This window comes from Prionailurus viverrinus, chromosome A1 (assembly GCF_022837055.1).
Source record: "Prionailurus viverrinus isolate Anna chromosome A1, UM_Priviv_1.0, whole genome shotgun sequence".
NCBI classification, from domain to species: Eukaryota; Metazoa; Chordata; class Mammalia; order Carnivora; family Felidae; genus Prionailurus; species Prionailurus viverrinus.
Window position 1 is genome coordinate 87,562,656 of NC_062561.1, and position 27,955 is coordinate 87,590,610.

At 36.2% G+C, this 27,955-nt stretch overlaps 1 protein-coding gene across 2 annotated transcripts in view; it reads right to left on the reverse strand.

The window, feature by feature from the left end:
- Window positions 1–14,171: 14,171 nt before the first annotated feature.
- GCSAML (germinal center associated signaling and motility like) overlaps window positions 14,172–27,955 on the reverse strand; it is a 46,806-nt gene continuing 33,022 nt past the window's right edge. For both annotated transcript variants that reach the window (XM_047865035.1, XM_047865046.1), the window contains 2 exons: window positions 15,787–15,815; window positions 14,172–14,912 (listed from right to left, as the gene is read on the reverse strand). In XM_047865035.1, coding sequence (XP_047720991.1) covers window positions 14,670–14,912; window positions 15,787–15,815 — 272 coding nt within the window. In that variant the 3' untranslated portion in view covers window positions 14,172–14,669. The remainder of the gene's footprint in view (window positions 14,913–15,786; window positions 15,816–27,955) is intronic.

Here is a 27,955-nt window from a genome sequence, read left to right on the forward strand (position 1 = left end):
GCTCAGGTCTTGATCCCACAGTTTGTGGGTTCGAGCCCCACATCCGGCTCTGTGCTGACAGCTCAGAGCCTGGGGCCTGCTTCAGGTTCTATCTCCTTCTCTCTCTGACCCTCCCCTGCTTACACTCTGTCTCTGTCTCTCTCTCTCTTTCTCTGTCTCTCTCAAAAATAAATAAACATTGGGGCGCCTGGGTGGCGCAGTCGGTTAAGCGTCCGACTTCAGCCAGGTCACGATCTCGCGGTCCGTGAGTTCCAGCCCCCGCGAGTTCGAGCCCCCGCGAGTTCGAGCCCTGCGTCAGGCTCTGGGCTGATGGCTCAGAGCCCCGCGTCAGGCTCTGGGCTGATGGCTCAGAGCCTGGAGCCTGTTTCCGATTCTGTGTCTCCCTCTCTCTCTGCCCCTCCCCCGTTCATGCTCTGTCTCTCTCTGTCCCAAAAATAAATTTAAAAACGTTGAAAAAAAAATTAAAAAAATAAATAAATAAACATTAAATTTTTTTAAAGAAAAAGACAAATATGGCAAATATTAACCAAAATCAAACTGATGTGACTTTATTAATGGTATAAAAATAGACTTTAAGAGATTCCTCAATTAAAGAGGGTTACAATGATATACAATAACTCTAAAATTTTCATCCAGCTAAATAACATCTTTCAAAATATATAACTAAATTTGGTATAGTACAAGTGGAAATTGACAAGCTTATCATCATAATGAGAGATTATGAACACATTTCTCAGTAATTGGCAAATATAAAGAAAAAACAATAAATGTATAGAAGATTTGAACAACATAGCTAACCATATTTACTTAGTGGAAATATACAGAACAAAACTAAAGCACTTTATTTTTTATTTCAATATGGAATAATTTTTAAAATTGTCCACTATTACACCATAAAACAAATCCCAACAAATTTCAAAGAACTAGACATCTTTATCCAACAATGATTAATTAGAAATTAACAATAAAAAATTAAAATAGTAAAAAATATAAAAGAAAAGTTTTTGTTAGAAATTGAAAATGTGCTATTAGAGAACTCAGTCAAAAAGAGATTATAATGAAAAATAGAAAATATTGAAAACTGAACAATAATAGACATTCTGTATCTTAAAATGCATGCAAAACAGGTTAAACCTCACTTTAAAATTTTTAACTTTAAATATTAGAATTATAAAAGAAGAAAAAAATAATTTATGAATAATGAATATTAGGAAATTAGTAAAAGAACAATTAAACAAAATTATACATTCGCTTATTCTGTGTACAACCAAAACTGCACTATTTTTTTTTCCTGAAATTCACTCTCAGTTCACATGGCTGCAGCTGATATTTAGAATTACCTTATTTTACTACACATTACATATTCCCTTTGCCTTCAGCAAGTACCTCAGCTGGTTGAGGTTCTTTACTTTCATTCCTGAAATTTGTGGGCCATTTGTAGTTCTACCTAAATCGGGTTGTTGTAGTTTTCCATTGACTTTAATCGTATGGCATGTTAGTATTAAGGAGACACCTAAGGAATCTCCTGGATTCTAGACATATTTTTCCTTACCTCCACTCTGGAGTAGCAGACCAATTTCCCGTTGGTAGTCAGGGTAACTACCCCAGCCAGCACCAGTAATTCCCTTCTCTGCCTGTTGATCCAGAGATATGAGACTAAAGTGGTTAGATGGTAATCTTACCTACCAGTTCATTGAAAATATTGTTGTTTCTCCTGGTCAAAGCATTCCTTCTTTTGGAATCTCTGACCCAGCAGAGCATAAGTTTTTGAGGATAGGAAGCAAAAATGTTGCCAGTGGGTCACTGGGGGTAATAGTGAGTGGTGTCACCTCCATTTACACTTTTGTGTATGGAACTGTGGGATCTGGGACTGTGAATCCTGGTGATGCAAGAAACAATACCATATACTAGACACTGATTTAAAGCATGTACAATCTCCTGGAGAACCTTTCCTCAAACTGAAAGGTACTGCCACATAACTGGCACTGTAATCGAGTCTTCAAAAGACATTCTCAATTTTTTATCAATCCAACTACTTCAGGAAAGTAGGGAACATGGCTAGTGAATTCCATTATCATGGGCCCACCGCTACACTTCTTTCTCTATGCAGTAAGTTTCTTGATTAGAGGCAATGCTGTGTAGAATATCATGATGGTGGATAAGGCATACTATAAGTCCACAGAAGAATCACATGCAAGAAAAATTGATATCCAAAGTGTGAATTCCAGTAATGACAAAACACTTTCCCTTCCATGATGGAAATGGTCCAATGTAATCAACCTGCCACCAGATAGCTGGATGATTACCTTTGAAATTATACCATATTAGACTCTCACGATTGGTCTGTTGCTGGCAGACTGCACTCATCAGTGACCATAAAGCGGTAGACCTTCATAACTGGAAGTCTGTGTTGATGAGTACATGCATAACCTCCATCCTTTCCATCATGGCCACTTTGCATGAGCCCCTAGGGCAATGGCAGGGTGGTCGGGAAAATAGGCTGAATGGTGTCCACAGAACAGGTTATCCTATCCACTTGGTAATTAAAATCCTCCTCTGCTGAGGTCACACTTTGCTGAGCACTCATTTGGAACATAAATATCTTCACATTTTTAGGCTTTTCACATAGGTCTATCCATATACCTTTTCCCTGACCTCTTTGTCACCAATTTTCCAATCATGTCCTTTCAAAGTCCCTAACAATGCAGGCAAACCATTGGCCACAGCCCATAAATTGTAATACAATAGCACATCTGAACATTTGTCTTTCCAAGCAAAGTGCACTACTCAAAGTTCTGCCCACAGGAAGGATTTCTCTTCACTGTTGTCCTTCAGGGATATTCCAGACAGGGGCCATAGTCCTGGAGCTGTCCACTTTGGGGTAATACCCGCATATTATGCATAACTATCTGTAAACTAGTCTAAGTTCTTTCCTTCTCTGTCACCTGGTTATAATGAAGTCCCCATGCTGCAATAGGTACAGGTTGAGAGAGAGAAGAGCCTATGGCACGAGTGGGGACCATGGGCATGTGAGCTACTTCATGTAATCTACTTTGGCCTTCAGGGCATGCTTGGCTCAAACTCATATATACCACTTCCATTTGATGATTGAGTGCTGTTACATATGAGTAAATTAATGGCTTGGTGGGTCAGATTACACCCAGTTCATAATGCACAGCTCAGTTTGCAAGAGAACTTGGTGACCCATGGTTAAGTCTTCAGTCTCTACCAAGGCTCATAACAGTCAAAGAGGGCTGTTTCTGAAAAAAAGAATAGCTATCCACAAAGAATGGGATTTGTTCCAAAATTCTACAGGTTTGCACTATGATTCACCACTGGGTCTGCTGAATCATATTGTCCAAGTGGCAAAGAAGTTTGTGCAGTAGCCTGGACCTATTTCACATATTTCTTTTATTCTGGGTCCCACTCAAAATCAGCAGGTTTTTAGGTTACTCTTTACTTTTTTAAGTTTTTATTTAAATTCCAGTTAAGTAGCATACAATGTAATATTAGTTTCAGGTGTACAATATAGTGATTCAACACTTACATACATCACCCTGTGCACATCACAAGTGCACTCCTTAATCCCCATCATCCATTTAGCCCATTCCACCCACCTCCCCTCTGGGAACCATCAGTTTGTCCTCTATAGTTAAGAGTCTATTTCTTGGTTTCCCTCTCTCTCTTTTTTTTCCTTTTGCTCATTTTTTCCTGTTTCTTAAATTCCACGTATGAGTGAAATCATATATGTGTCTTTCTCTGAATGACTTATTTCACTTATACACTCATTTCCATCCACATTGGTGCAAATGGTAAGTTTTCATTCTTTTTGATAGCAGAGTAATATTCCACTGTGTGTGTGTGTGTGTGTGTGTGTGTGTGTGTGTGTGTGTAGCCACTCTTCTTTATCCATTCATCAGTTGTCAGGTTACTCTTTATATGGGTCAGAGCATCACACGCGAATAAATAATATGTTGTCTGAAAAATCCAAAAAGGCCCCCAAGTATTGTGAATCATTTTTTTGCTTAAAAGAGGGTCACATGCAGTTATTTATCCTTTACCTTACAAGGGATATCTCAACATGCCCCACACTACTGGACCCCTAGAAATTTCACTGGGGTAAATGATCTCTGAATTTTAGTTGGATTTATTCTCACCCTACTGCTCAGCACATAAATGACTTAACAATAAGTCTAAAAATAACAATAAGTCTGTAAAATCATCAGAACCCAGAAGAGAGGCATGAAACAGACTTCCCCTTATCAGCCCAAGAAAAATCCAACTCTCTGACACTTTGATCTCACACTTTAATCTCAGACTTTCCAGCCTTTAGAATTGTGAGAAAATTAATTTCTGTTGTTTAGGTCATCTAGTCTGTGGAACTAGCAAACAAATACACCTGATTATCCAAGTATATTTATAATAGCTTTATTCATACTGTCAAATATCCATCAGCAAGTGATTATATTAATAAATCATGATATAATCATCGAGTAATATACTACTGAAAAAATATATTGACTACTAATGTAAGATTAAAAAATGGATGAATCTCAAAAGCATGATGAATGCAAGATGCCTTACGCATTAAAAAAAATACAGAAAGGGACAATTTCTATGAATCTCCAGCACAAACAAATATAATGTATAGTTATACTATGCAGATCATAGGTTGCCAGGACTGGAAAAATTGACTGAAAAAAAGAGCACGATAGAGTACAAATGCTCTATCTCCTGATAGGAAAGTGATTACTGAGTGAATACATTTGGAAAAATTCTTATAACTCTGTCCTTAGGGTGGTTACATTTTGTTGTATACAATTATAGTTCAGGAAATTTTACTTAAAATATAAATTATAAAGTTCCAAATATTTAGATGCATAAAAAATTAACGATGAGAAAACAGCTTATGGATTAAGAAACACTTTTACAACCATAGTTCTTTGCTTTTGCAGCTGCATGAAATAGGAATTTTTTTAAAATTCTGCTTTGATGAGAAACTGAATCTCAGAAAGATTAATTGGTTTATCCATGACTTATGATTAAGGAACAGGTCATATTTAAGCATTTCAATTTTAGTGTTCTTTCTACTAAACAAGACTATTCATTAATCGATTACCTGACCCTTCTGTAATACCACACCTTTTTGTTTTATTGATGGTTTCCTTTTCTGTGCATAACATATTTATTTGGATACAGTCTCAAAGAGTAAAAATTTGTATAAAACATCTAAGTTAGTGATGTCTATCAATTGATGTTTGTCAATGACCAAAAGGTCAATATGTCATAATTGTATAGAAAACAAATCCTAAATGTTTTGTCAGTTTTAAAAAGTTGACATTTTATTTGTTTATATTTATTTATTTATTTTTAATAATTTATTGTCACATTACCTAACATTCAGTGTATACAGTGTAATCTTGGCATCGGGAGTAGATTCCCATGATTCATTACTTACATACAAAAGTCGCCTTAGTAATAAAGGTAAAAATAGAGGGATTATTTACCAATTTGCATGAATTTTATTTATTTTTATTATTGAAGTAAATTAATATACAGTGTTTTATTAGTTTCAGGTGCACAGTATAATGATTCAACAATTCTATATATTTCTCAGTATTCATCAAGGTAAGTGTACTCATAATTCCCTTTATCTTTTTCACCCATCCACCCCACCCACCTCCTCTCTAGTAACCACCAGTCTGTTCTCTGCATTTAAGAGTCCATTTTCCTTTGCTTCTTTTTTCTTGGTTTGCTCATTTGATTTATTTCTTAAATTCTGAATGAGTGAGACTACATGGTACTTGTCTTTCCCTCTCTAACTTATTTCACTTAGCATTATATCGTCTTTTCTGTTGTTGAAATGGCAAGATCTCATTCATTATTATGGCTGAGTAATCTCCCATTGTTTATATTTAACATGACTTTTCTATCCATTATCTACTCTCCAGTATCTATGCGTGGACAGTTAGGTTGCTTCCATATCTTGATCATATATCATATATATGCTACCGTAAATATACAGATGTATATAATCATACATACATATATATATAATCATATATAATGCTACAGTAAATATACAGATGTATATATCTCTGTGAATTAGTGTTTTTTTTATCCTTTGGATAAATACCCAGTCATGGAATTACTGGATCATATCATAATCTTATTTTGAATGTTTTCAGGAAACTCCATAGTGTTTTTCCAAGGTGGCTGCAGCAGTTTGCACTTAAATCAACAGTCCATGAAAGTTCTTCTTTCTCCATATTCTTGCCAGCACCACTTATTGTCTTTTTGATTTAGTCATTTTTACAAGTGTGAGGTAGTATCTCATTGTGGTTTTGATTTTCATTCCCTGGATGATTAGGGATGTCAGGCATCTTTTTATGTATCTGTTGACCATATTTATGTCTTCTTTGGAAAAATATCTTTTCAAGTCATCTGACTATTTTAATTGGATTATTTGGGTTTTTTAGGTTTTAAGTTGTATAAGTTCTTTATATATTTGTGATATTAACTCCTTATTGAAAATATCATTTGCAAAAATGTTTCTCTTATTCTGTATGCTGCCTTTTTGTTTTGTTGATGGTTTCCTTTACTGTGCATAAGATATTTATTTTGATAGAGTCCCAAAGTTTAACTCAGCTTTTATTTCCCTTGTCTAAAGAGGCATATCTAGATAAATAGTTCTACAGCTTATGTCAAAGAAATTACTGCCAACAATTTCTTCTAAGATTCTTATGGTTTTCAGGTCTCTGAATGTATGTATGTAGGTCTTTAATCTATCTGAGGTTTATTTTTTATGTATGGTATAAGAATGTAGCTTTTAAGTTTTCCCACACCACTTATTGAAGAGACTATATTATCTGCATTACAAATTGTTGCCTCCTTTGCCCTAGATTCATTGACCATATATATGTAGGTTTATGTCTGGACTCTGTATTCTGCACCATGGATCCATGTGTCTATTTTTGTGCCAGTACTCTACTGTTTTTATTACTACTGCTTTGAAGTATATTTTGAAATCTGGGATTGCAGTACCTCCAGCTCTATTCTTCTTTCTCAAGAATGCTTTGGCTATTCAGGTTCTTTTGTGGTCCCATACAAATTTTAGATATTTGTCCTAGCTCTGTGAAAAATGCTATTGGTATCTGGATAGAGATTCCCTTACATCTGTAGACTGCTTTGGGTAGTATACACATTCTAACAATATTGGTTCTTCCAATCCATAAGCATGGTGTATCTTTCCATTTGCTTGTGTTGTCTTCAATTTCTTTCAGCAGTGTTTTATAGTTTTGAGAGCATAAGTCTTTCACCTGCTGGGTAAGTTTATTCCTAGGTGTTTTATTCTTTTTGGTGCAATTGTAAATGAGAGTGTTTTCTTAATTTCTCTGCTATTTCACTATTAGTATATAGAAATGCAACCTATTTCTTTATGTTAATTTTTATCTTGTGGATTTGCTGAATTCATTTATCAGTTCTAATATTTTTTGGTGGAGTCTTTAGGATTTTCTATGTATAGTAGCATGTCATCTACAAAAAAGTGACAGTTTTAGTTATTCCTTATCAATTTAGATGGGTTTTATTTTTTTGTCTTGTCTGATAACTGGGGCTAGGACTTCCAATAATATGTTAAATAAAAATGGGGAGAGTGGACATTCTTTTCTTGTCTCTGATCCTAAAGTATCTTAGCTCTCAGTTTTCCACCACTGAATATAATGTTAGCTATGGGTTTTTCACATATAGCCTTTATCACATTGAGTTATGTTCCCTCTAAACCTACCCTTTTGAGAGTTTTTTTAATCATGAATGGAGGCTCAATTTTGACAAATGCTTTTTCTGTGTCTATTGAAATAATCATATTGGTTTTATCTTTTCTCTTGTTAATGTTATGTGTCACATTGATTGATTTGCAAATATTGAACCACCAAATATTGAACCAGTTTCATCCCTAAAAAAATCCCACTTGATCATGGTGAATGATTTTTTAATGCATTGTTGGATTCTTTTTGGTAATATTTTGGGCAGTTTTGCATCTATGTTCATCAGGGATTTTGGCCTGAAATTTGGCCTGATGTTTTCTTTGTTTGCAGTGTCTTCATCTGGTTTTGATATCAGGGTGATGTTAGCTTCATAGAATGAAGTTGGAATCTCTCCTTCTATTTTTTTAAATAGTTTGAGAAGCATATTTATTCATTCTTCTTTAAAAGTTTGGTAGAATTAACTTGTGAAGTCAACTATTCTTGAACTTCTCTTTGTTGGGAGTTTTTTTTTTTTTTTAAATGTTTATTTGTTTTTGAGAGAGAGAGACAGAGACAGAATGTGAGGGGGGGAGGGCAAAGAGAGAGGGAGACACAGAATCTGAAACAAGCTCCAGGCTCTGTGTTTCTGTCAGCACAGAACCCGACACAGGGCTTGAACTCATGAACCACAAGATCATGACCTAAGCCGAAGTCAGACACTTAACCGACTGAGCCACCCAGGGATCCCTGTTTTTTGGGAGTTTTTATTATTATTACTGACTCAACTTTATTTCTAGTAACCAGTCTGTTCAAATATTCTATTTATTCCTGAATCAGTTTTGAAAGATGACATATTTCTTGGAATTTATCTATTTCTTTAGGTTGTCCAACTTGTTGGCAACACTTTTTCATAATATTCTCCTATAATCCTTTGTATTTCTGTTATTTTTTTTTGTTTTTATAATGTTTATTCAAATTTCAGTTAGTTAACATACAGTGTGATGTTAGTTTCAGTTTATGTTGGTTTTTATTTCTGCACTTTTATTTCTGATTTTATTTATTTGACTCATTTCTTTTTTTTTGTTGATGAATGTGATTAAAAGTTTATCAATTTTGTTTTTTTGTTGTTGATCTTTTCAAAGAACCAGCTCCTGGTTTCATTCTTGTGTTCTATTTTTTTTCTCTATTTTATACATTTCTGATTTAATTTTTATTATTTAATTTTTTTTTCTGCTGGCTTTGGATTTTGTTCTTCTTTTTCTAGGTCCCTTATCTGTCAGATTAAGTTGTTTAGTTCATGTTTTTCTTGCTTCTTAAGGTAGGTCTATATTGCTAAAAAATATCCCTTTTAGAACAGCTGTTGCTACATCCTAAAGATTTTGAACCATTGTATTTTCAATTTCATTTGTCTCCATGGCATTTTTTTTCATTCCCTTTTGATTTCTTGGTTGACTCATTTATTGTTTAGTAGCATGTAATTTAGCCTAAAGGTATTTTGTAATTTTCTCAGATATATTTCTAGGATTGATTTCTAGTTCCATACCATTCTAGTCAGAAAAGGTGTATGATATGATTTCTATCTTTTTTAATGTATTAAGACTTGTTTTGTGGCCTAAGATATGATCTATTCTGAAGAATGTTCTATGTGTACTTGAAAGTAATGTGTAACCCACTGTTCTAAATGCAGTGTTTTGAATATATGTTAGATCCATCTGGTCCAATGTGTCATTCAAAGCCAGTTTCATTGTTTTTCTGTCTGGATAATCTATCCATTGATGTAAGTGTGTTTTTTAAAAGTCCTTTGCTATTATTGTATTTCTGTCATTTTGCCCTTTATTTCTGTTTTACATATTTAGGTGTTTTCCATGTTTGGTGCATATATATTTATAATTTTTATATCCTTAGGTTACTTATTTTATCATTATATAGAGTTATTCTGAATCTCTTATTCCATTCTGTTTTCAAGTATATTTTGTCCAATATAAGTATTGCTATCCCAGGTTTCCTTTTGCTTCCATTTACATTAGTAAATATTTCTCTATCCCCTCACTTTCAATCTGCAGGTATCTTTAGGTCTGAAGTGACTCCTCTTGTAGGCAGCATATAGATGAGTCTTGCTTTTTTATCCATTCAGCCTCTCTCTCTGCCATACAGTGTTATATTAGTTTCAGGTGTATAATATAGAGATTCAGTAATTCTATACATTACTCAGTGCTCATCATGATAAGTATACTCTTAATCCCCTTCACTTATTTCACCCATCCCCCACCCACTTCCCCTCTAGTAACCATCAGTTTGTTCTCTCTACGTAGGAGACTGTTTTTTGTTTGTCTCTTTTTTCTTTGTTTATTTTGTTTCTTAAATTCCGCATATGAATGAAATCATATGGTATTTATCTTTCTCTGATTGACCTATTCACTAAGCATTACACTTTCTAGATCTATCAATGTTGCAAATTGCAAGATTTCATTATTTTCTTGTATTAGTTTTATATATATATATGTTATATATAACATATATATACATAATACACCATATATCTAGTATCACTATATATGTTACTATATATATAGTATTACCATATATATTATACATATATATAATACACTATATATATAGTATTTCTATATATATTACTATATCTATAGTATTACTATATCTATATATCTATATCTATATCTATATCTATATCTATATCTATTCAAATTAGAGTCTTTGTGTTCTTTAGGTAAATATCCAGTAGTGGAGTTACTGGATTATATGGTATTTCTATTTTTAATTATCTGAAGAATGTCTATACTGTTTTTCAGTGGCTGCACCAATTTGCATTCCCACCAACAATGCACAAGAGTTCCTTTTTCTCCACATCCTTGCCAATATGTGTTTCTTGTGCATGTGTGTGTGGGTGTGTGTGTGTGTGTGTATGTTTCTTTTAGCCATTTCGACAGGTGTGAGGAAATATCTTATCATGGTTTTAATTTCAATTTCCCATAGATGAATGATGTTGAGCATCTTTTTATGTGTCTGTTGGAAATCTGGATGTCTTCTCTGGAGAAATGTTTGTGCATGTCTCTGCCAAACACCCTATGTCTTTTGATTGGAGCATTTAGTTTATTTAGATTTAAAGTAATTATTGATTGGTATGTACTTATTGTCATTTTATTTCTCACTTTGTGGTTGTTTTTGTAATTATTGTGTGTTCCTTTCATTTTGTCTTACTATTTTCACTATTTCTTTAATGGAATGCTTTAAAATCCTTTAAAATTTTTGTTTATCTGTTATAGGTTTTTTAATTGTGTTTACCATTAGGTTCACATATAACATCTTATTAATATAGTAGTCTACATTATCACTAAAGTTTGAACCTAATTTTAAAAGCACTAGATTTTTACTCCACTCTGCATATTTTATGTATATTATGTCATAGTTTACATTCTTTATTTTGTGCATCCCTTGGCTGATTTTTGAATTTATAATTTATTTTACTGCTTTTGTGTTTTAGGCACCATGCTGATTTTTATAATGATTAATCTACTACCTTTTTATATGTTTGCATTACCTTCTAAAGGTTTTCTTTTTATAATATTCTTTCTCCTGATTATGGTCTTTTCTTTCCACTCAAATAATTCCCTATCATATTTTTTGTAAGGCTGGTTAAATGATAATAAACTTCTTTAACTCTTGTTTATCTGGGAAATTTTATAACCCCTTCTATTCTGAATAGTAATTTTGCTGGATTTTCTTGGCTTCAGGATTTTTTTTAATCTTTTGAGGGCTTTGAATATATCATGCTTCCTTCTTTTGGCTTGTAAAGTTTTTGTTAAAAGGTCAGTTGATATAGGTCACCTGATGGCTGAGTCGGTTAACTGTCCAAGTCTTGGTTTTGACTCAGGTCATGATGTCATGATTTGTGAGGTCAAGCCCCTGCATTGGACTCTGTGCTGACAGTGTGGAGCCTGTTTCACATTCTCTCTCTCCTTCTCTCTCTGCCCCTCCCTTGCTTACTTTCTGTCTCTCTCTCTCTCTCTCAGAATAAATAAATTAATTAATTAATTAATTAAACTAAAAGAAAATTTTTTAAAAGATCAGCTGATAGCTTTATGGGATTTCCCTTATATATAACTTTTCTCTTCTCTACTGCTTTTAAAGTTCTTTTATCGCTACTTTTTACCATTTTATTTGTTATGTATCTTGGTGTACATATCCTGGGGTTGATTTTTCGGGGGTTCTCTGTGCCTCCTGGATGTGGCTATCTGTTTTCTTCCCCATATTAGGGAAATTTTCAGCTATTATTTCTTTAAACAAATGTTTTGCCCCCATCTCTCTGTCTTCTCTTTCTGGTATCTTTATAATGCAAATGGTATTAGGTTTGATAATGTCACCTAATTCCCTTAACCTATTCTTATATTTTTTACAATTTTTTTCTCTTTGCTGTTTAGCTTCATTGCTTTCCATTATGCTGTCTTCCAGATCATTGATCGGCTCTTCTGCTCCCTCTAATATGCTATTGATTCCCTTTACTGTATGTTTTATTTCAGTTATTGAGATCTTCATCTCTGGTTCTTTTTTATATTTTCTCTCTCTTTGTTGAAGGTCTCACTGAGATTTTCTCCTCTTTCCTCAAGTCCAGTGAGTATCTTTATGACCATTACTTTGAATTTTCTAACAGGCATATTGCCTATTTGTTTCATTTTGCTCTTTTGCTGTGGCATTGTGCTATTCTTTTATTTGAGACATGTCCCTCTGTCTCCTCATTGTGTCTGACTGTCTGTATTTGTTTCTATGTATTAAGAAAGTCATCTATGTTCCTGATCTTGAAAGTAGTGCTTTATGAAGAAGACTCCTATGGTGCCTTGTAGCACAATATCTCCTATTCACCAGAACCAGCACTTCAGGTGCATCTTCCATGTCAGTTGTATGTTCCCAACTCTTGCAGCTGAGCCATGTTTGTTTTCAGTCCAGTTGTCTGCAGTGACCCATTTTGCCTGTTATATGCACACTAAGCTGGGTTTGGTTCTAGTTCTGTTAATGGGCTTGTCTCCAGCTGCCATGGGCTTGTAGTTGGCAGTGTCAGTAGTCAGAGCTGATGCCTCCCTCAGCCTATTTGCTGGGACTGCTGTCACAGTGAATGCAGGGCACTTTCACTATGCTGCCTCCTGAGAAACTTTTGTTGTTGGAATGATCTGGCCATCAGACCAGATGACTACTCTAAATCCATCTATTGAGACTTCAGTCACACCAACTTGAAAGGTGCTCTCCCTGTATTGTCCCCTGAAAAGCTTTCATTGGTGGGCAAGATCAGTTAGGCTAGATGCCTGCCCCCAGTTCATCCACTTGGGTTGAAATTGCACTGATCAGTCAAGCACTCTCTCTGTGCTGCCAGCTATAAGATTCAGTTGCTGGGACTGCTGGTACACTGGTCTGATTACCTTCTCTTCTCCCCAGGGCAGGAGTCACTTCCAAGTGGTACTAGTCCCTGTTGGGGTTGCTTCCAGGGTGTGTTGGGGCTTGAGGCACTTTGGAGGGAGGCCTACAGAGTGGGGTGGGTTAGAGGGTGTAGATCTGCAGGTAAATGTGTGGGTGAAGTGCATGGAATTAGCAATGTGGAAGACATTCCTGCAAATATTGTCTGGTTATTTAGAAAATGGTGACCACCAGTATTTTTATTCTTGGTGAAGCCTTTTAATGATACCTGCCCCTCCAATACATGTTCTGAGATTAGTAAATAAATCTCTTGTACACTCTAGGCACTTTTCAAACTGCTGCTTCTATGCTGCATCTCAGTAGGGTTCACTCTTATGTTGTCTCCTTAAGGGTGGGCACTCAGTTTCCTATTGCCCTCCAGCTGTCCTAGAGATAAACCCACTGATTTTTAAAGTACCTGGAGTTAAGGCCCACTGACTATAGAAACCCACTTGTTTCCAAAGCCAAATGTTATGGGCACTTGTCTTAGTTCAGGTCCCCCATGCCTGGGGTATCTAGTGTAGACGGCTTATCTTCTTGTTTTACTATGCTTGTGGTGGCTTTCTCATTTGTGATTAGTCTTGACAAGTATTTGTTTCCCAACTATGTATCTTCCTTTTCTACTTTTTTCAATATGGCCTCCTCTTTATGATTAACTCTGGAAGATCTGTTCTCCCAGTCTTCAGGACCTTTTCAGAGTTGGTTGCATTGATGTGTCTGTTATGTCAATGTCTCTGTGGGGCGAAGTGATCTCAGGATCTTCCTATGCCTTCCATCTTCCCAGAAATCCAATATACTGAATTTTAAGACTCAAAACTATTCACCTTCCTTCAGCAGAAGTAGCTAGTCATAGATTAAATTAATTAGTATGTTGTGAGCAAAGCTATATGCACAAACCTTATATTTGTTTTTTACTAATCCTTGAATCTTGATTTATCATTGAAGGAAAATACAATAAGCAACTAAATTTGATACATTTATTCTTTTATAATGACTCCCAGCTTCTCCTCTCAGAAAGGTCAATATCAAAACCTATGGATTTTTGAACTGTGACCTCAAGTTAACAAGCAAAAACTTCCAATATGTCAAAAAAGTCAAAATTTAAGTAAAAATCAGGTTAACAAATGGTCTGGTCATTGATCTTATATTTTAAAAGTTTATTGAGTAGATTATTCCTCAAAAATGAAATAGATTATGAGTGGAAATTTTGTCATTTGAAATTTGTAGAGCAGTGTTGGAATTGGATGTTAGGTCATATATTGATGGATGTTCAATGCCCTAGGAAGATTCCACCATTTCCATGTCCTCAAACCTTACAAAGAAATGTAGAATACTCTATAACCTTATGTCAATTTATATGGCTTAACCCAAACCACAAAGATGTCATGTTTCAGAGATGCAGAAACACTCCTTTGGAGGCTACTAGTTTGTATCATCTTTTTTAGTGGAAGCATGAGATTTCTAGTGGGGAAGCACAAGTTCATAATCATGGTCAGCGGTACAGGAAGAAGGCCTAGTAGCACAAGTCATCCTGAGAAGGGCATATTCTGTTTCGGGCCCATTTCTAAATGGCTTCACTGTCTTTGTGGTGGAGTCGATATTCTCATAACCATCATCGTTGGAGCTCAGGGAGGGCCTCCGATAGGAATTGTGACTAATGACAGTGTAGCACACTTCTTCAGAACCACTGCCATTCTCATGTTCCTGCCAAGCACAGAAAAATAAAAATAATAATAAATAAAGGATCCAGGATCATCTATCAAATTTGAGCTCAACATCTGCCCTTTGTTTCTTCTTGTCTGATGGTGATCTTACATTAGGTATCCAAACTACTACTCATTATACTTTCATTTCACTTCAAATATTAAAAGGGAAAAGAAGGATACTATTATCCTTCTGAATATTTTTTTTAAAAAGTAATGATATACATTAAGTCACAGATATTCAGACATAATATATGCAATAATTATATGTCAATAAGTAGTCAAACTACATAAAAAATAAAGTGTCATAAGATAAATTACGATTAAAATTTTGACCTTAAAAACATTTTTGTTGCATAGACCATGAAAAAAAAATGGAAAACATTAAAATACTGCATTATAATTAAATCAATAAAATGCTTGTGATATAGTATTAAAAGGAATAAACATTCTTTATGTGTCTATTAACCACCATGTGGTCCACCATGTTTGTAAATATAAATGCTAATTCATGGGTTGAAACATTAGAAGGCAATATGGAAAGCTGAAAAGAATTAATGTTTTTGGTGGTCAAATTATAAGTGTAAATTGACTTAATTTTATTTTTGTTACAGTAGTTTTGAAAATTAAAATGATAAGCTTCAGTAGAATTAGGACAACAACAAGGACAACAACAAACTTGCCAATCATTTAGATCAGTTAAAATATATATTTTTTTAATTTTACAATTTTTGAATTAAAAATAGAAGGAAAATTATTTAAAACATAAAGTGCTTTACAAGTTCATTCAGAAATTATCAGAAGGACCTATAGCTACCCTTAAATAAAGTCATCTGTATTTTGACATTTATCACACAAGTTAATATTTTTATTACCTGATTTGAGGCAGATAAAACTTCTTTGCCTAAAGGATAAAAACAAAAATTGACATTTTTGGACTATCACAAGTTAGGGGGAAAAGGTTTTCAATACAGTGATCTAACTGCAAAGAAGCCCATCATCTAAGCATGTGACACTATCTCATGTTGTTATGGAGGTTCTCAGACCTGAATGACAAGATCAAGAAAGAATATATGTTCAGGAAGCATTAATACTATGTTTCTGTGTAAGTGACATGCACCATATTTGCTGAATAAATGTGGATTTTGGAATTGGGTAATAAAATTTTCTCCACAAACATGCCATAAAAATAAAGTATGGAAAGTTCAAAGAAAAAAAAATTATATATGAAATTTAGGATATAAATTTGATTAAAGTATCATAGGGAAATCATATGTATCTTTTTTAATTTTTTAAAGTTTACTAACTTTTGAGAAAGGGAGAGACAGAGTGCAAGCGGCGTAGGAGTAAAGAGAGAGCAGGAGACAAAGAATCTGAAGCAGACTCCAGGCTCTTGAGGTGTCAGCACAGGGTCTGATGTAGGGCTTGAACTTGCAAACTGCGAGATCATTACCTGAGCCAAAGTCGGATGCTTAACCGACTGAGCCACCCAGACACCACATATAATTTTTAAAGATAAGCAATCATAGAGATAGATACTCAAATAACAAGAATAACTATTTCAAATTAAATACAAATATATTCAGGCTAATTATATCTGTCAATGCTGAAGTAGTTTGTATTTTTGTTGTTAAGATTAGATTCACAAGTACCATTTTTTAGATACTTATATATTCACTTGTTCATGTCAATTTTTAAGAGTTTATTTTGGTTTTTCATTTCCTTGCCTCAGGAGACATATCTAGAAAGAACTTGCTACAGACAATGCCAGAGAGTTTACAAAACTAAAAAGGTAACCTACAAAATGATAGAAGATATTTACAAATGACATATTTGATAAAGGTTTAGTATCTAAAACATATTAAGAACTTATAAAACTCAATACCCAAAAAACATAATCCAATTACAAAATGGGCAGAAGACTTAGACATTTTTCCAAAGAAGACATCCAGATGACCAACAGACACATGAAAATATGCTTAACATCACTCATTATCAGGTTAATACAAATTAAAGCCATGTTGATACCACCTCACACCTGTCAGAATGGCTAAAATTAACAACACACAAAACAACAGGTGTTGGTGAGGATGTGGAAAAAGGGGAACCTTCTTGCACTGTTGGTGGGGATGCAAACTGGTGCAGCAACTGTAGAAAACAGTACGGAGGTTCTCTAAAAAGTTATAGTGTTTGTTTTAAATTATAAATTGTCCAATATAAGTATTGCTACTCTGGATTTCTTTTGACATACATTTGCATGATAAATGTTTCTCTAGCCCTTCACTTTCAGTCTTTTGGAAGAGCAATTTAAGATCACTCAATGGCTGTTCCTACCCATTCAGCAGCCTGAACAGTGGGAGCTGCAGACTAGTTTTCAGTGGCAAGCTGAGTACTCCAGTCTTCAGTAGGGAACTGCTGAATAGGTGCAGAGGGCACCTGCATGCCTTCAGGGCAGTCTGCGACTTCAGGATGAGTGAACTCAGGAGGTGAAAAAGTACATTCACCTGGAAATTGCTCCTTGATCACAGTCTTTTGAGCAGAGGTGTGCTCTTTCTTTTCAGGATCTCTGTAGAAGTAGAGATCGGGTATGATATCCTTAAGTGTTCACAGGCTATGATATCATTCATTCAAACAACTTCCTGGGCAAGCATCCACCAGATCAGACCCATTTAGTGAGCTCCCTATTGTTGCACAAGATGGCAATGTCCACATAGTGCAGAGGAGAGTCTGTGTTACACAAAGCGATGGTAGGCAGGTTAACATAAGATGCCTCTGTGAGAGCTGCTTGTCAGCCCTGGGATCAGTAGCCATCAGAGGTCTTGGTTCCCAGAAGACCTCCTGGATCTAGTTAGTGAAGTTTCCAAAAATGAAATGGCCAGCAATAAGTGTGGCTCCAGTAGCATCAACACACTGCAGCCCAGCTCGCTGGCCAATATTCCTGGATGGGATAACACTGACATCAGCCAGGTTTTCAATGGCAACACAGGCACAAGCTGCCAGCAGAAGCTTCTCTCAGGTTCTCTTCAGATCTATGACATAGATGCCATAATTTTTCTTTTGTAGATATACTGTTCCATTTGGAAGTCAAGGTTGGTGCCACCTATATGGGTTCCTGCCACAAGGAATTTGAGGACATCCTCCTCATTCATTTGCAGGACATCAAGTCTCTGGATTCTTCCCTTTCAGTTATGACTAGAATGCAATATCATATGAATCCCTCTCTGGGTAGCATGGAAAAGGATGGGTCTTTATTTTTTCAATCCATTCTGACACTTTATGTGTTTTGAGTGAAGTATTTAATCCATTTACATTCAAAATAATTATTGATAGATATGTATTTATTGCAATTTTATTACTTATTTTGTGGTTGTTTCTGGAGATTTTCTCTGATCCTTGCTTGTCTTTCTATGCTTTCCTGATTTTCTTTAATGGTATATTTGAATTCTTTCTCTTTATTGTTTGCATGTTTACTACTGGTTCTTACTATATGGTTACTATTACATTTGTATACAAACTCTTATTCAAATTGAAATCTATATTAAGTTGATACCCATTCAAGTTTCAACCCATTTTTCCCCTTCCCTCCCCTGTTTTATGTTATCATATTTTATAACCTTTTTTTCTAGTGTGAGTTCCTTGACCAAATTTTATAGATATATTCATTTTTACTACTTTTCTGTTTCATGTGTTTACACTGTCACTTGAGATCTCTCCTTTGCACTTAAAGAGTCCTCTTTAGACTCAGGGGGACAAAATTTCAGAGGCAGCTGGGAAGATGGCGGCATAGGAGGGCGCTGGGCCCACTGCGTGTCCTGCTGATCACTTAGATTCCACTTACACCTGCCTAAATAACCCAGAAAACCAACAGAAGACTAGCAGAACAGAGTCCACAGAGCCAAGTGCAGACGAGAGGCCCAAAGAAGAGGGGCCCCTCCCGAAGCGGATCTCTGAAGGAAAAGCAAGCTGAGCCTGCCCCTCCCGCCTCTGTACACTTTGCCAATCCACCCCAGCTAATACACCAGATCCCCAGCACCACAAGCCTGGCAGTGTGCAAGTAGCCCAGATGGGCCACACCACCCCACAGTGATCCCTCCCCTAGGAGAGAGGGAGAGAAGGCAACACCAGTCTGACTGTGGCCCCAGCAGTGGGCTGGGGGCAGACATCAACCTGACTGTGGCCCCGCCCACCAACTCAAGTTATTCAAGACAGCACAGGGGAAGTGCCCTTCAGTTCCCCACCACACCAGGGAGTATCCAAAATGACGAAATGGAAGAATTCCCCTCAAAAAAATGTCCAGGAAAAAACAACAGGTAACGAACTGATCAAAAACGATTTAAACAATATAACAGAAAGTGAATTTACAATAATAGTCATAAAATTAATCACTGGGCTTGAAAACAGTATAAAGGACAGCAGAGAATCTATTGCTACAGAGATCCAGGGACTAAGGAACAGACAGGAGGAGCTAAAAAATGCTATCAATGAGCTGCAAAATAAAATGGAGACAACCAAGGCTTGGATTGAAGAGGCAGAGGAGAGAATAGGTGAACTAGAAGATAAAATTATGGAAAAAGAATAAGCTGAGAAAAAGAGAGTTAAAAAAAATCCAGGAGTATGAGGGGAAAAGTAGAGAACTAAGTGATGCACTAAAGAGAAATAATCTACGCATAATTGGTATTCCAGAGGAGGAAGAGAGAGGGAAAGGTGCAGAAGGTGTACTTGAAGAAATCATAGCTGAGAACTTCCCTGATCTGTGGAAGGAAAAAGGCATTGAAATCCAAGAGGCACAGAGAACTGCCTTCAGACGTAACTTTAATCAATCTTCTGCATGACATATCATAGTGAAACTGGCAAAATACAAGGATAAAGAAAGAATTCTGAAAGTAGCTAGAGATTAACGTGCTGTAACATATAAAGGGAGACCTATAAGACTCGTGACCGATCTCTCTACTGAAACTTGACAGGCCAGAAAGGAATGGCAGGAGATCTTCAATGTGATGAACAGAAAAAATATGCAGCCCAGAATCCTTTATCCAGCAAGTCTGTCATTTAGAATAGAAGGAGAGATAAAGGTCTTCCCACACAAACAAAAACTGAAGGAATTCATCACCACTAAACCAGCCCTACAAGAGATCCTAAGGGGGATCCTGTGAGACAAAGTACCAGAGACATGACTACAAGCATGAAACCTACGGACATGACAATGACTCTAAACCCATATCTTTCTATAATAACACTGAATGTAAATGGACTAAATGCGCCAACCAAAAGACATAGGGTATCAGAATGGATAAAAAAACAAGACCTATCTATTTGCTGTCTACAAGAGACTCATTTTAGACCTGAGGACACCTTCAGATTGAGAGTGAGGGGATGGAGAACTATTTATCATGCTACTGGAAGTCAAAAGAAAGCTGGAGTAGCCATACTTATATCAGACAAACTAGACTTTAAATTAAAGGCTGTAACAAGAGATGAAGAAGGGCATTATACAATAATCACAGGTTCTGTCCATCAGGAAGAGCTAACAATTATAAATGTCTATGCACCGAAACAGGAGCCCCCAAATATATAAAGCATTACTCGCAAACATAACCAACCTTACTGATAAGAATGTGGTAATTGCAGGGGACTTGAACACTCCAGTTACAGAAATGAATAGATCATCTAGACAAATGGTCAATAAAGAAACAAGATCCCTGAATGATACATTGGATCAGATGGACTTGACAGATATATTTAGAACTCTGCATCCCAAAGCAACAGAATATACTTTCTTCTCGAGTGCACATGGAACATTCTCCAAGATAGATCATATACTGGGTCACAAAACAGCCCTTCATAAGTATACAAGAATTGAGATCATACCATGCATACTTTCAGACCACAATACTATGGAGCTTGAAATCAACCACAGGAAAAAGTCTGGAAAACCTCCAAAAGCATGGAGGTTAAAGAACACCCTACTAAAGAATGAGTGGGTCAACCGGGCAATTAGAGAAGAAATTAAAAAATATATGGAAACAAATGAAAATGAAAATACAACAATCCAAACGCTTTGGGATGCAGCGAAGGCAGTCCTGAGAGGAAAATACATTGCAATCCAGGCCTATCTTAAGAAACAAGAAAATCCCAAACACAAAATCTAACAGCACACCTAAAGGAAATAGAAGCAGAACAGCAAAGACAGCCTAAACCCAGCAGAAGAAGAGAAATAATAAAGATCAGAGCAGAAATAAACAATATAGAATCTAAATAAACTGTAGAGCAGATCAACGAAACCAAGAGTTATTTTTTTTTTGAAAAAATAAACAAAATTGATAAACCTCTAGCCAGGCTTCTCAAAAAGAAAATGGAGATGACCCAAATAGATAAAATCATGAATGAAAATAGAATTATTACAAACAATCCCTCAGAGATACAAGCAATTATCAGGGAATACTATGAAAAGTTATATGGCAACAAATTGGACAACCTGGAAGAAATGGACAAATTCCTAAACACCCACACGCTTCTAAAACTCAGGAGGAAATAGAAAGCTTGAACAGACCCATAACCAGCAAAGAAATTGAATCAGTCATCAAAATGTCCCAACAAATAAGAGTCCAGGGCCAGATGGCTTCCCAGGGGAGTTCTACCAGACATTTAAAGCAGAGATAATACCTATCCTTCTAAAGCTAGTCCAAAAAATAGAAAGGGAAGGAAAACTTCCAGACTCATTCTATGAAGCCAGTATTACTTTGATTCCTAAACCAGACAGAGACCCAGTAAAAAAAGAGAACTACAGGCCAATATCCCTGATGAAGATGGATGCAAATATTCTCCATAAGATACTAGCAAATCGAATTCAACAGCATATACAAAGAATTATTCACCATGATCGAGTGGGATTCATTCCTGGGATTCAGGGCTGGTTCAACATTCACAAATCAATCAACGTGATACATCACATTAAGAAAAGATAAGAACCATATGATCCTGTCAATCAATGCAGAAAGGCCTTTGACAAAATTCAGCACGCTTTCTTAATAAAAACCCTCGAGAAAGTCGGGATAGAAGGAACATACTTAGAGATCATAAAAGCCATTTATGAAAACCCCACAGCTAACATCATCCTCAATGGGGAAAAACTGAGAGCTTTTTCCCTGAGATCAGGAACACGACAGGGATGCCCACTTTCACCGCTGTTGTTTAACATAGTGTTGGAAGTTCTAGCATCAGCAATCAGACAACAAAAGGAAATCAAAGGCATAAAACTTGGCAAAGATGAAGTTAAGCTTTCACTTTTTGCAGATGACATGATATTATACATGGAAAACCTGATAGACTCCACCAAAAGTCTGCTAGAACTGATACATGAATTCAGCAAAGTTGCAAGATACAAAATCAATGTACAGAAATCAGTTACATTCTTATACACTAATAATGAAGCAACAGAAAGACAAATAAAGAAACTGATCCCATTCACAATTGCACCAAGAAGCATGAAATACCTAGGAATAAATCTAACCAAAGATGTAAAATATCTGTATGCTGAAAACAATAGAAAGCTTATGAAGGAAATTGAAGAAGATATAAAGAAATGGAAAAACATTCCATGCTCAGGGATTGGAAGAATAAATGTTGTCAAAATATCAATACTACCCAAAGCTATCTACACATTCAATGCAATCCCAATCAAAATTGCACCAGCATTCTTCTCGAAACGAAAACAAGCAATCCTAAAATTCATATGGAACCACAAAAGGCCCGAATAGCCAAAGTAATTTTGAAGAAGAAGACCAAAGCAGGAGGCATCAAAATCCCAGACTTTAGCCTCTACTACAAAGCTGTCATCATCAAGACAGCATGGTATTGGCACAAAAGCAGACACATAGACCAATGGAATAGAATAGAAACCCCAGAACTAGACCCACAAACGTATGGCCAACTCATCTTTGACAAAGCAGGAAAGAACATCCAATGGAAAAAAGACAGTTTCTTTAACAAATGATGCTGGGAGAACTGGACAGCAACGTGCAGAAGATTGAAAGTAGACCACTTTCTCACACCATTCACAAAAATAAACTCAAAATGGATGAAGGACCTGAATGTGAGACAGGAAACCATCAAAACCCTAGAGGAGAAAGCAGGAAAAAACCTCTCTGACCTCAGCCATAGCAATTTCTTACTCTACACATCCCCAAAGGCAAGGGAATTAAAAGCAAAAATGAACTACTGGGACCTTATGAAGATAAAAAGCTTCTGCACAGCAAAGGAAACAACCAAGAAAACTAAAAGGCAACCAACGGAATGGGAAAAGATATTTGCAAATGACATATCAGACAAAGGGCCAGTATCCAAAATCTATAAAGAGCTCACCAAACTCCACACCTGAAAAACAAATAATCCAGTGAAGAAATTGGCAGAAAACATGAATAGACATTTCTCTAAAGAAGACATCCGGATGGCCAACAGGCACATGAAAAGATGCTCAACGTCACCCCTTATCAGGGAAATACAAATCCAAACCACACTCAGATATCACCTCACGCCAGTCAGAGTGGCCAAAATGAACAAATCAGGAGACGATAGATGCTGGAGAGGATGTGGAGAAACGGGAACCCTCTTGCACTGTTGGTGGGAATGCAAATTGGTGCAGCCACTCTGGAAAACAGTGTGGAGGTTCCTCAGGAAATTAAAAGTAGACCTACCCTATGACCCAACAGTAGCACTGCTAGGAATTTACCCAAGGGATACAGGAGTACTGATGCATAGGGGCACTTGTACCCCAATGTTTATAGCAGCACTCTCAACAATAGCCAAATTATGGAAAGAGCCTAAATGTCCATCAACTGATGAATGGATAAAGAAATTGTGGTTTATATACACAATGGAGTACTATGTGGCAATGAGAAAGAATGAAATATAGCCCTTTGTAGCAACGTGGATGGAACTGGAGAGTGTAATGCTAAGTGAAATAAGCCATACAGAGAAAGACAGATCACTCTTATGTGGATTCTGAAAAACTTAACAGAAACCCATGGGGGAGGGAAAGGAAAAAAAGGAGGTTAGATTGGGAGAGATTCAAAGCAGTAGAGACTCTTAAAAGCTGAGAACAAACTGAGGGTTGATAGGAGGTGGGAGGGAGGGGAGGGTGGGTGATGGGTATTGAGGAGGGCACCTTTTGGGATGAGCACTGGGTGTTGTATGGAAACCAATTTGACAATTCACTTCATATATTGAAAAAAACAAAATTTCAGTTTAAAAACAAAAAAAAGAGTCCTTTTTAATATTTATTGCAAGGCTGGTTCAATGGTCACAAACTCCTCTCATGTTTTTGTGTCTGGGAAACTCATTATCTCTCCTTCTATTCTGAAAGACAGTCCTGGTGGACAATGTATTCTTGGATGCAGATTTTTCCATTTATCATGTTTTATATAGCATGCCACTCCCTCTGGCCTACAAAGTTTCTGTTAAGAAATCTCCATCTAGCATTATGGCCCTCCATGTAAGTTAATAACTTCTTTTGTCTTGCTGCTTTTATGATTTTCTCTTTATTGCTCTATTTTGCAAATGTATTTACAATGTCTTGGTGTTGTTTGGCATTTATTGATCTTGAAGGGAGTTCTCTGTGTCTCCTGGCTCTGGATGTCTGTTTCCTTCCCCAAATGAGGGAAGGTTTCAGCCATTATTTCTTCAAGTAAATTTTTATGCCCCTTTCTCTATTTTCTTCTTTTAGAACTACTATGATATGAATGTTATTATATTTGATGGAGTCACTGGGTTCCCTAAATCTATTCTCCTTTTCATAATTCTTCCTTCTATCTTTGTTCAGCTTCATTGCATTTCATTACTTTGTCTCACAGACCATTAATTCATTCTTCTGACTCTTCTACCCTGCTGCTCCTGGCATCAAGTGCGTTTTTCACCTTGTTTATTTCATCCTTCATCTCTGATTGTTGTTTTTTGTTTTGTCGCTGTGGTAAGGGTCTCACTGTTGTCTTCTATTCTTTTCTCAAGCCCCGTGAGTATCTATATGATCATTGCCTTGAATTCTATATCAGGCATGTTACTTATATACGTTTCACTTAGATCTCTGCCCAAGGCCTTATGTTGTTCTTTCATTTGGGATAAATTCCTCTGTCTTCACATTTTGTCTAAGTCTCTGACTTCTTTTGTGTGTTAGAAAAGCCACTTATGTCTCCTATTCCTGAAAGTAATGGCCTTGTGAAAAAGAAGTTAGGTAGTGGCTAGCACCTCAGGGAGTGTGTTGTGTGTGCTGTGCGTGCTCTGCTCTTGTCTTCTGGCTGCTCCATCCTTCATGCCAGTAATCTGTAGAGGCTCTCCTTGCCTGCAATCGTCAGTATTTTGCCCCTAGTCAGAATGTCGTGAGTTTTAACTAGGTGTGCTTTGATCTGCTTGTGTAATGAAACTTGACACCAGTACCACTGGAAGTGAGGCCCTGCAGAACTCTCTTGTTTTCTTGGGAAACATAGTGCGGGGAGGGGTTTTAGCTGGTCTTCTGGGGAAGTCCCATGCTGGGAGTGAGGCAAATGTGACTGAAAAGAGCAGTTCACCAGATCGCAGTTCCGTTGGTCTTGGTGTAAGCAAATTATCCAGTGTCTGCACTATGCTGTTTTTTGCAGGTGATCTGTGCTTATGCTGAGGTGTGCAGGTGATGGAAATGGCACTGGCCAGATCCTTTGTTCCCAGAGAAGTGTCTCCATGAAAGCTACCTCTCAGGGATGCATTCTGAGAAGACCAAATAATCTCCCACCCGTGTGCCCCAACTCCTTCAGATCGTTGTTTCCAGGCTGTCTGCTCCCAGGTTGTCAGCCCAGCCTGCTGCCATTTAAAATTCCAACTTTTAGGCCCTACTGGTTGCAAGAACTCACAAAATTCAGGTGCTCTCATTTTCTAAGCCAATGGTTTTGGGGAAATGTTCTCCTTGTTCATTCCTCTGTTTGCTAATCTCTCTCCCATCCTTCTCTGCAACCATGGCTACCTCCCTTCTACAGCACCCGTGATCTTTTTCTCCCCTAAACTACATTTCTGCACTTCCTCCCTTCTTAATTGTGGTTTCTTCTCTCCCTTTCATTGTTGAGTTTGTTCTGTTACTCTCGCCCTCCATTTGTGGGGTATTTAGGATAATTTGCTTATCTAGTCATGTTTTTGGAAAGAGGGAAGACTAGATTCCTCCTACTCCACTGCCATTTTCCTGCTCCCCACAACTAGTATTTTTTAAATTAGCAATATAGAATGAGGGAAGTCAAAGAGTACTAAATATGGCAAAAATCCCAATTTATAAGAGGAATATTGAGTAATTCTTAAATTTACAACTTAATCGACTTGATGGTGACCCATAAAATCTTTGTATATATTAAATAAATTTAACAGTTTCTGCAAAACAACAATATGTTAATAATTTCTCATAGCTCACTATTTTTCATAAATAAAAAGTCATGTTCAATGCACTGATTTCATGTATAGAATAACATATATGTATGTATATATGTACATATACATATATATGTATATATATATAACTTTATAAATGTATTCATATACAATTATTTAATTAAACAAAATAACCTTAATACTGTTTTATTATCATGAACTGAGGGAATTACACGGCCTTAATACAATTCAATTATACCATTAACAAAAATTTGAAGAACAAACTATCCATATAAAGGGGATGAGAAAATCAGACTACTGGGTGAAGTAGTTGTCATTATTGGTGATGAAGATGTTAAAATTTTCAGGAACAAGCATATTTAATCTCAGGTTAAAAACATGGAACATGCCATGACTGCACTAAAGTCCAGTTGAATTAAGATTCAGAGTAGATTTCTTATGTAAAGTTAGGGTATTGATTAGAAAAGAATATGACTCTTAAAGTCAGAATGATAATATCTGGGAGAATTTCTGATGACTACAATTACCCTGAATCCTAACCTCCAAGGCTTTTGTCAGATGAGGCACTCCTTCTGTTACTGGATAATGAGGATCTTCATACTGAAAACCTTGAAGACATCATCTTGTAAGAAAAAGTCAAAGATTATGCCTTATCAAAAGCACTTCAATGTATTTATCCTCAAAATGAAAATCAGACCCAACATGTCTTTGAAATGGGGTAGATTGTAATAGCAAGGTATTATGCTAAGAAAACACCAAATCAAGAAAACAAAAGTGTTAATTCAGCATCATGGTTTTGTTATTGAATGAATTCCTAGATTTTGAGGAAAGCATACGTATTTTATATGACTGAATGTCTTCATATCAGTGCACTTACCAGAGGGTCTGGACTTAATACTGCAACTCAGAGATTTAAAAGCACTTCTAATCATTAATTAGAGTGGATGCCTAGAAATTGATCTCAGCAATGGCAAAATTAGCAAAATTAGCTCCAGTGTTTCATGTTGTATTAGTCTCCTTTTGCTGCTATAACCAATTACCACAAACCTGATGGTTAAAACAATACATGTCAATTATCTTAAATACTGGAGATCAGAATTACAAAATGAGTCTCACATCAAGGAATTGATATGGCTGAACTCATTTGTGCAGACCTTAGGGGAGTTATATTCTTTGTCTTTTCTAACTTCTAGAAGGTGGCCTCAGTCCTTGGATAATAAACCCCCTTTTTTCAATGCCTGTGATATAAAACCAGCATTGGCTGTTTGAATTTTACTCCTACTGCATTATTCTGACAGTTTCTGCTGTTCCTCTCTTAAACCATTTAAAGACCTTTGTGTTTACACTGGCCTCACCTGGATAAACCAGGATAGTCTCAGATGAAAATTTGACACCACATACCCAAAATGTGGAGAGGAGAGGAGTGAAGAATGGATCCAAAGTTAAATAACCATCAACTTAATAAGACTGCTACATGCAGAAGTTGTTATATACAAACCTAATGTTAACCACAAATCAAAAACTAGTAAAAAATACAAAGAATAAGGAAAAAGAAATTTAAATGTAACACTAAAGAAAATCAGCAAACTATAGAAGAGAGAACAAGAATGTAACAAAGAAAATATTCAGAAACAACCACAAAAC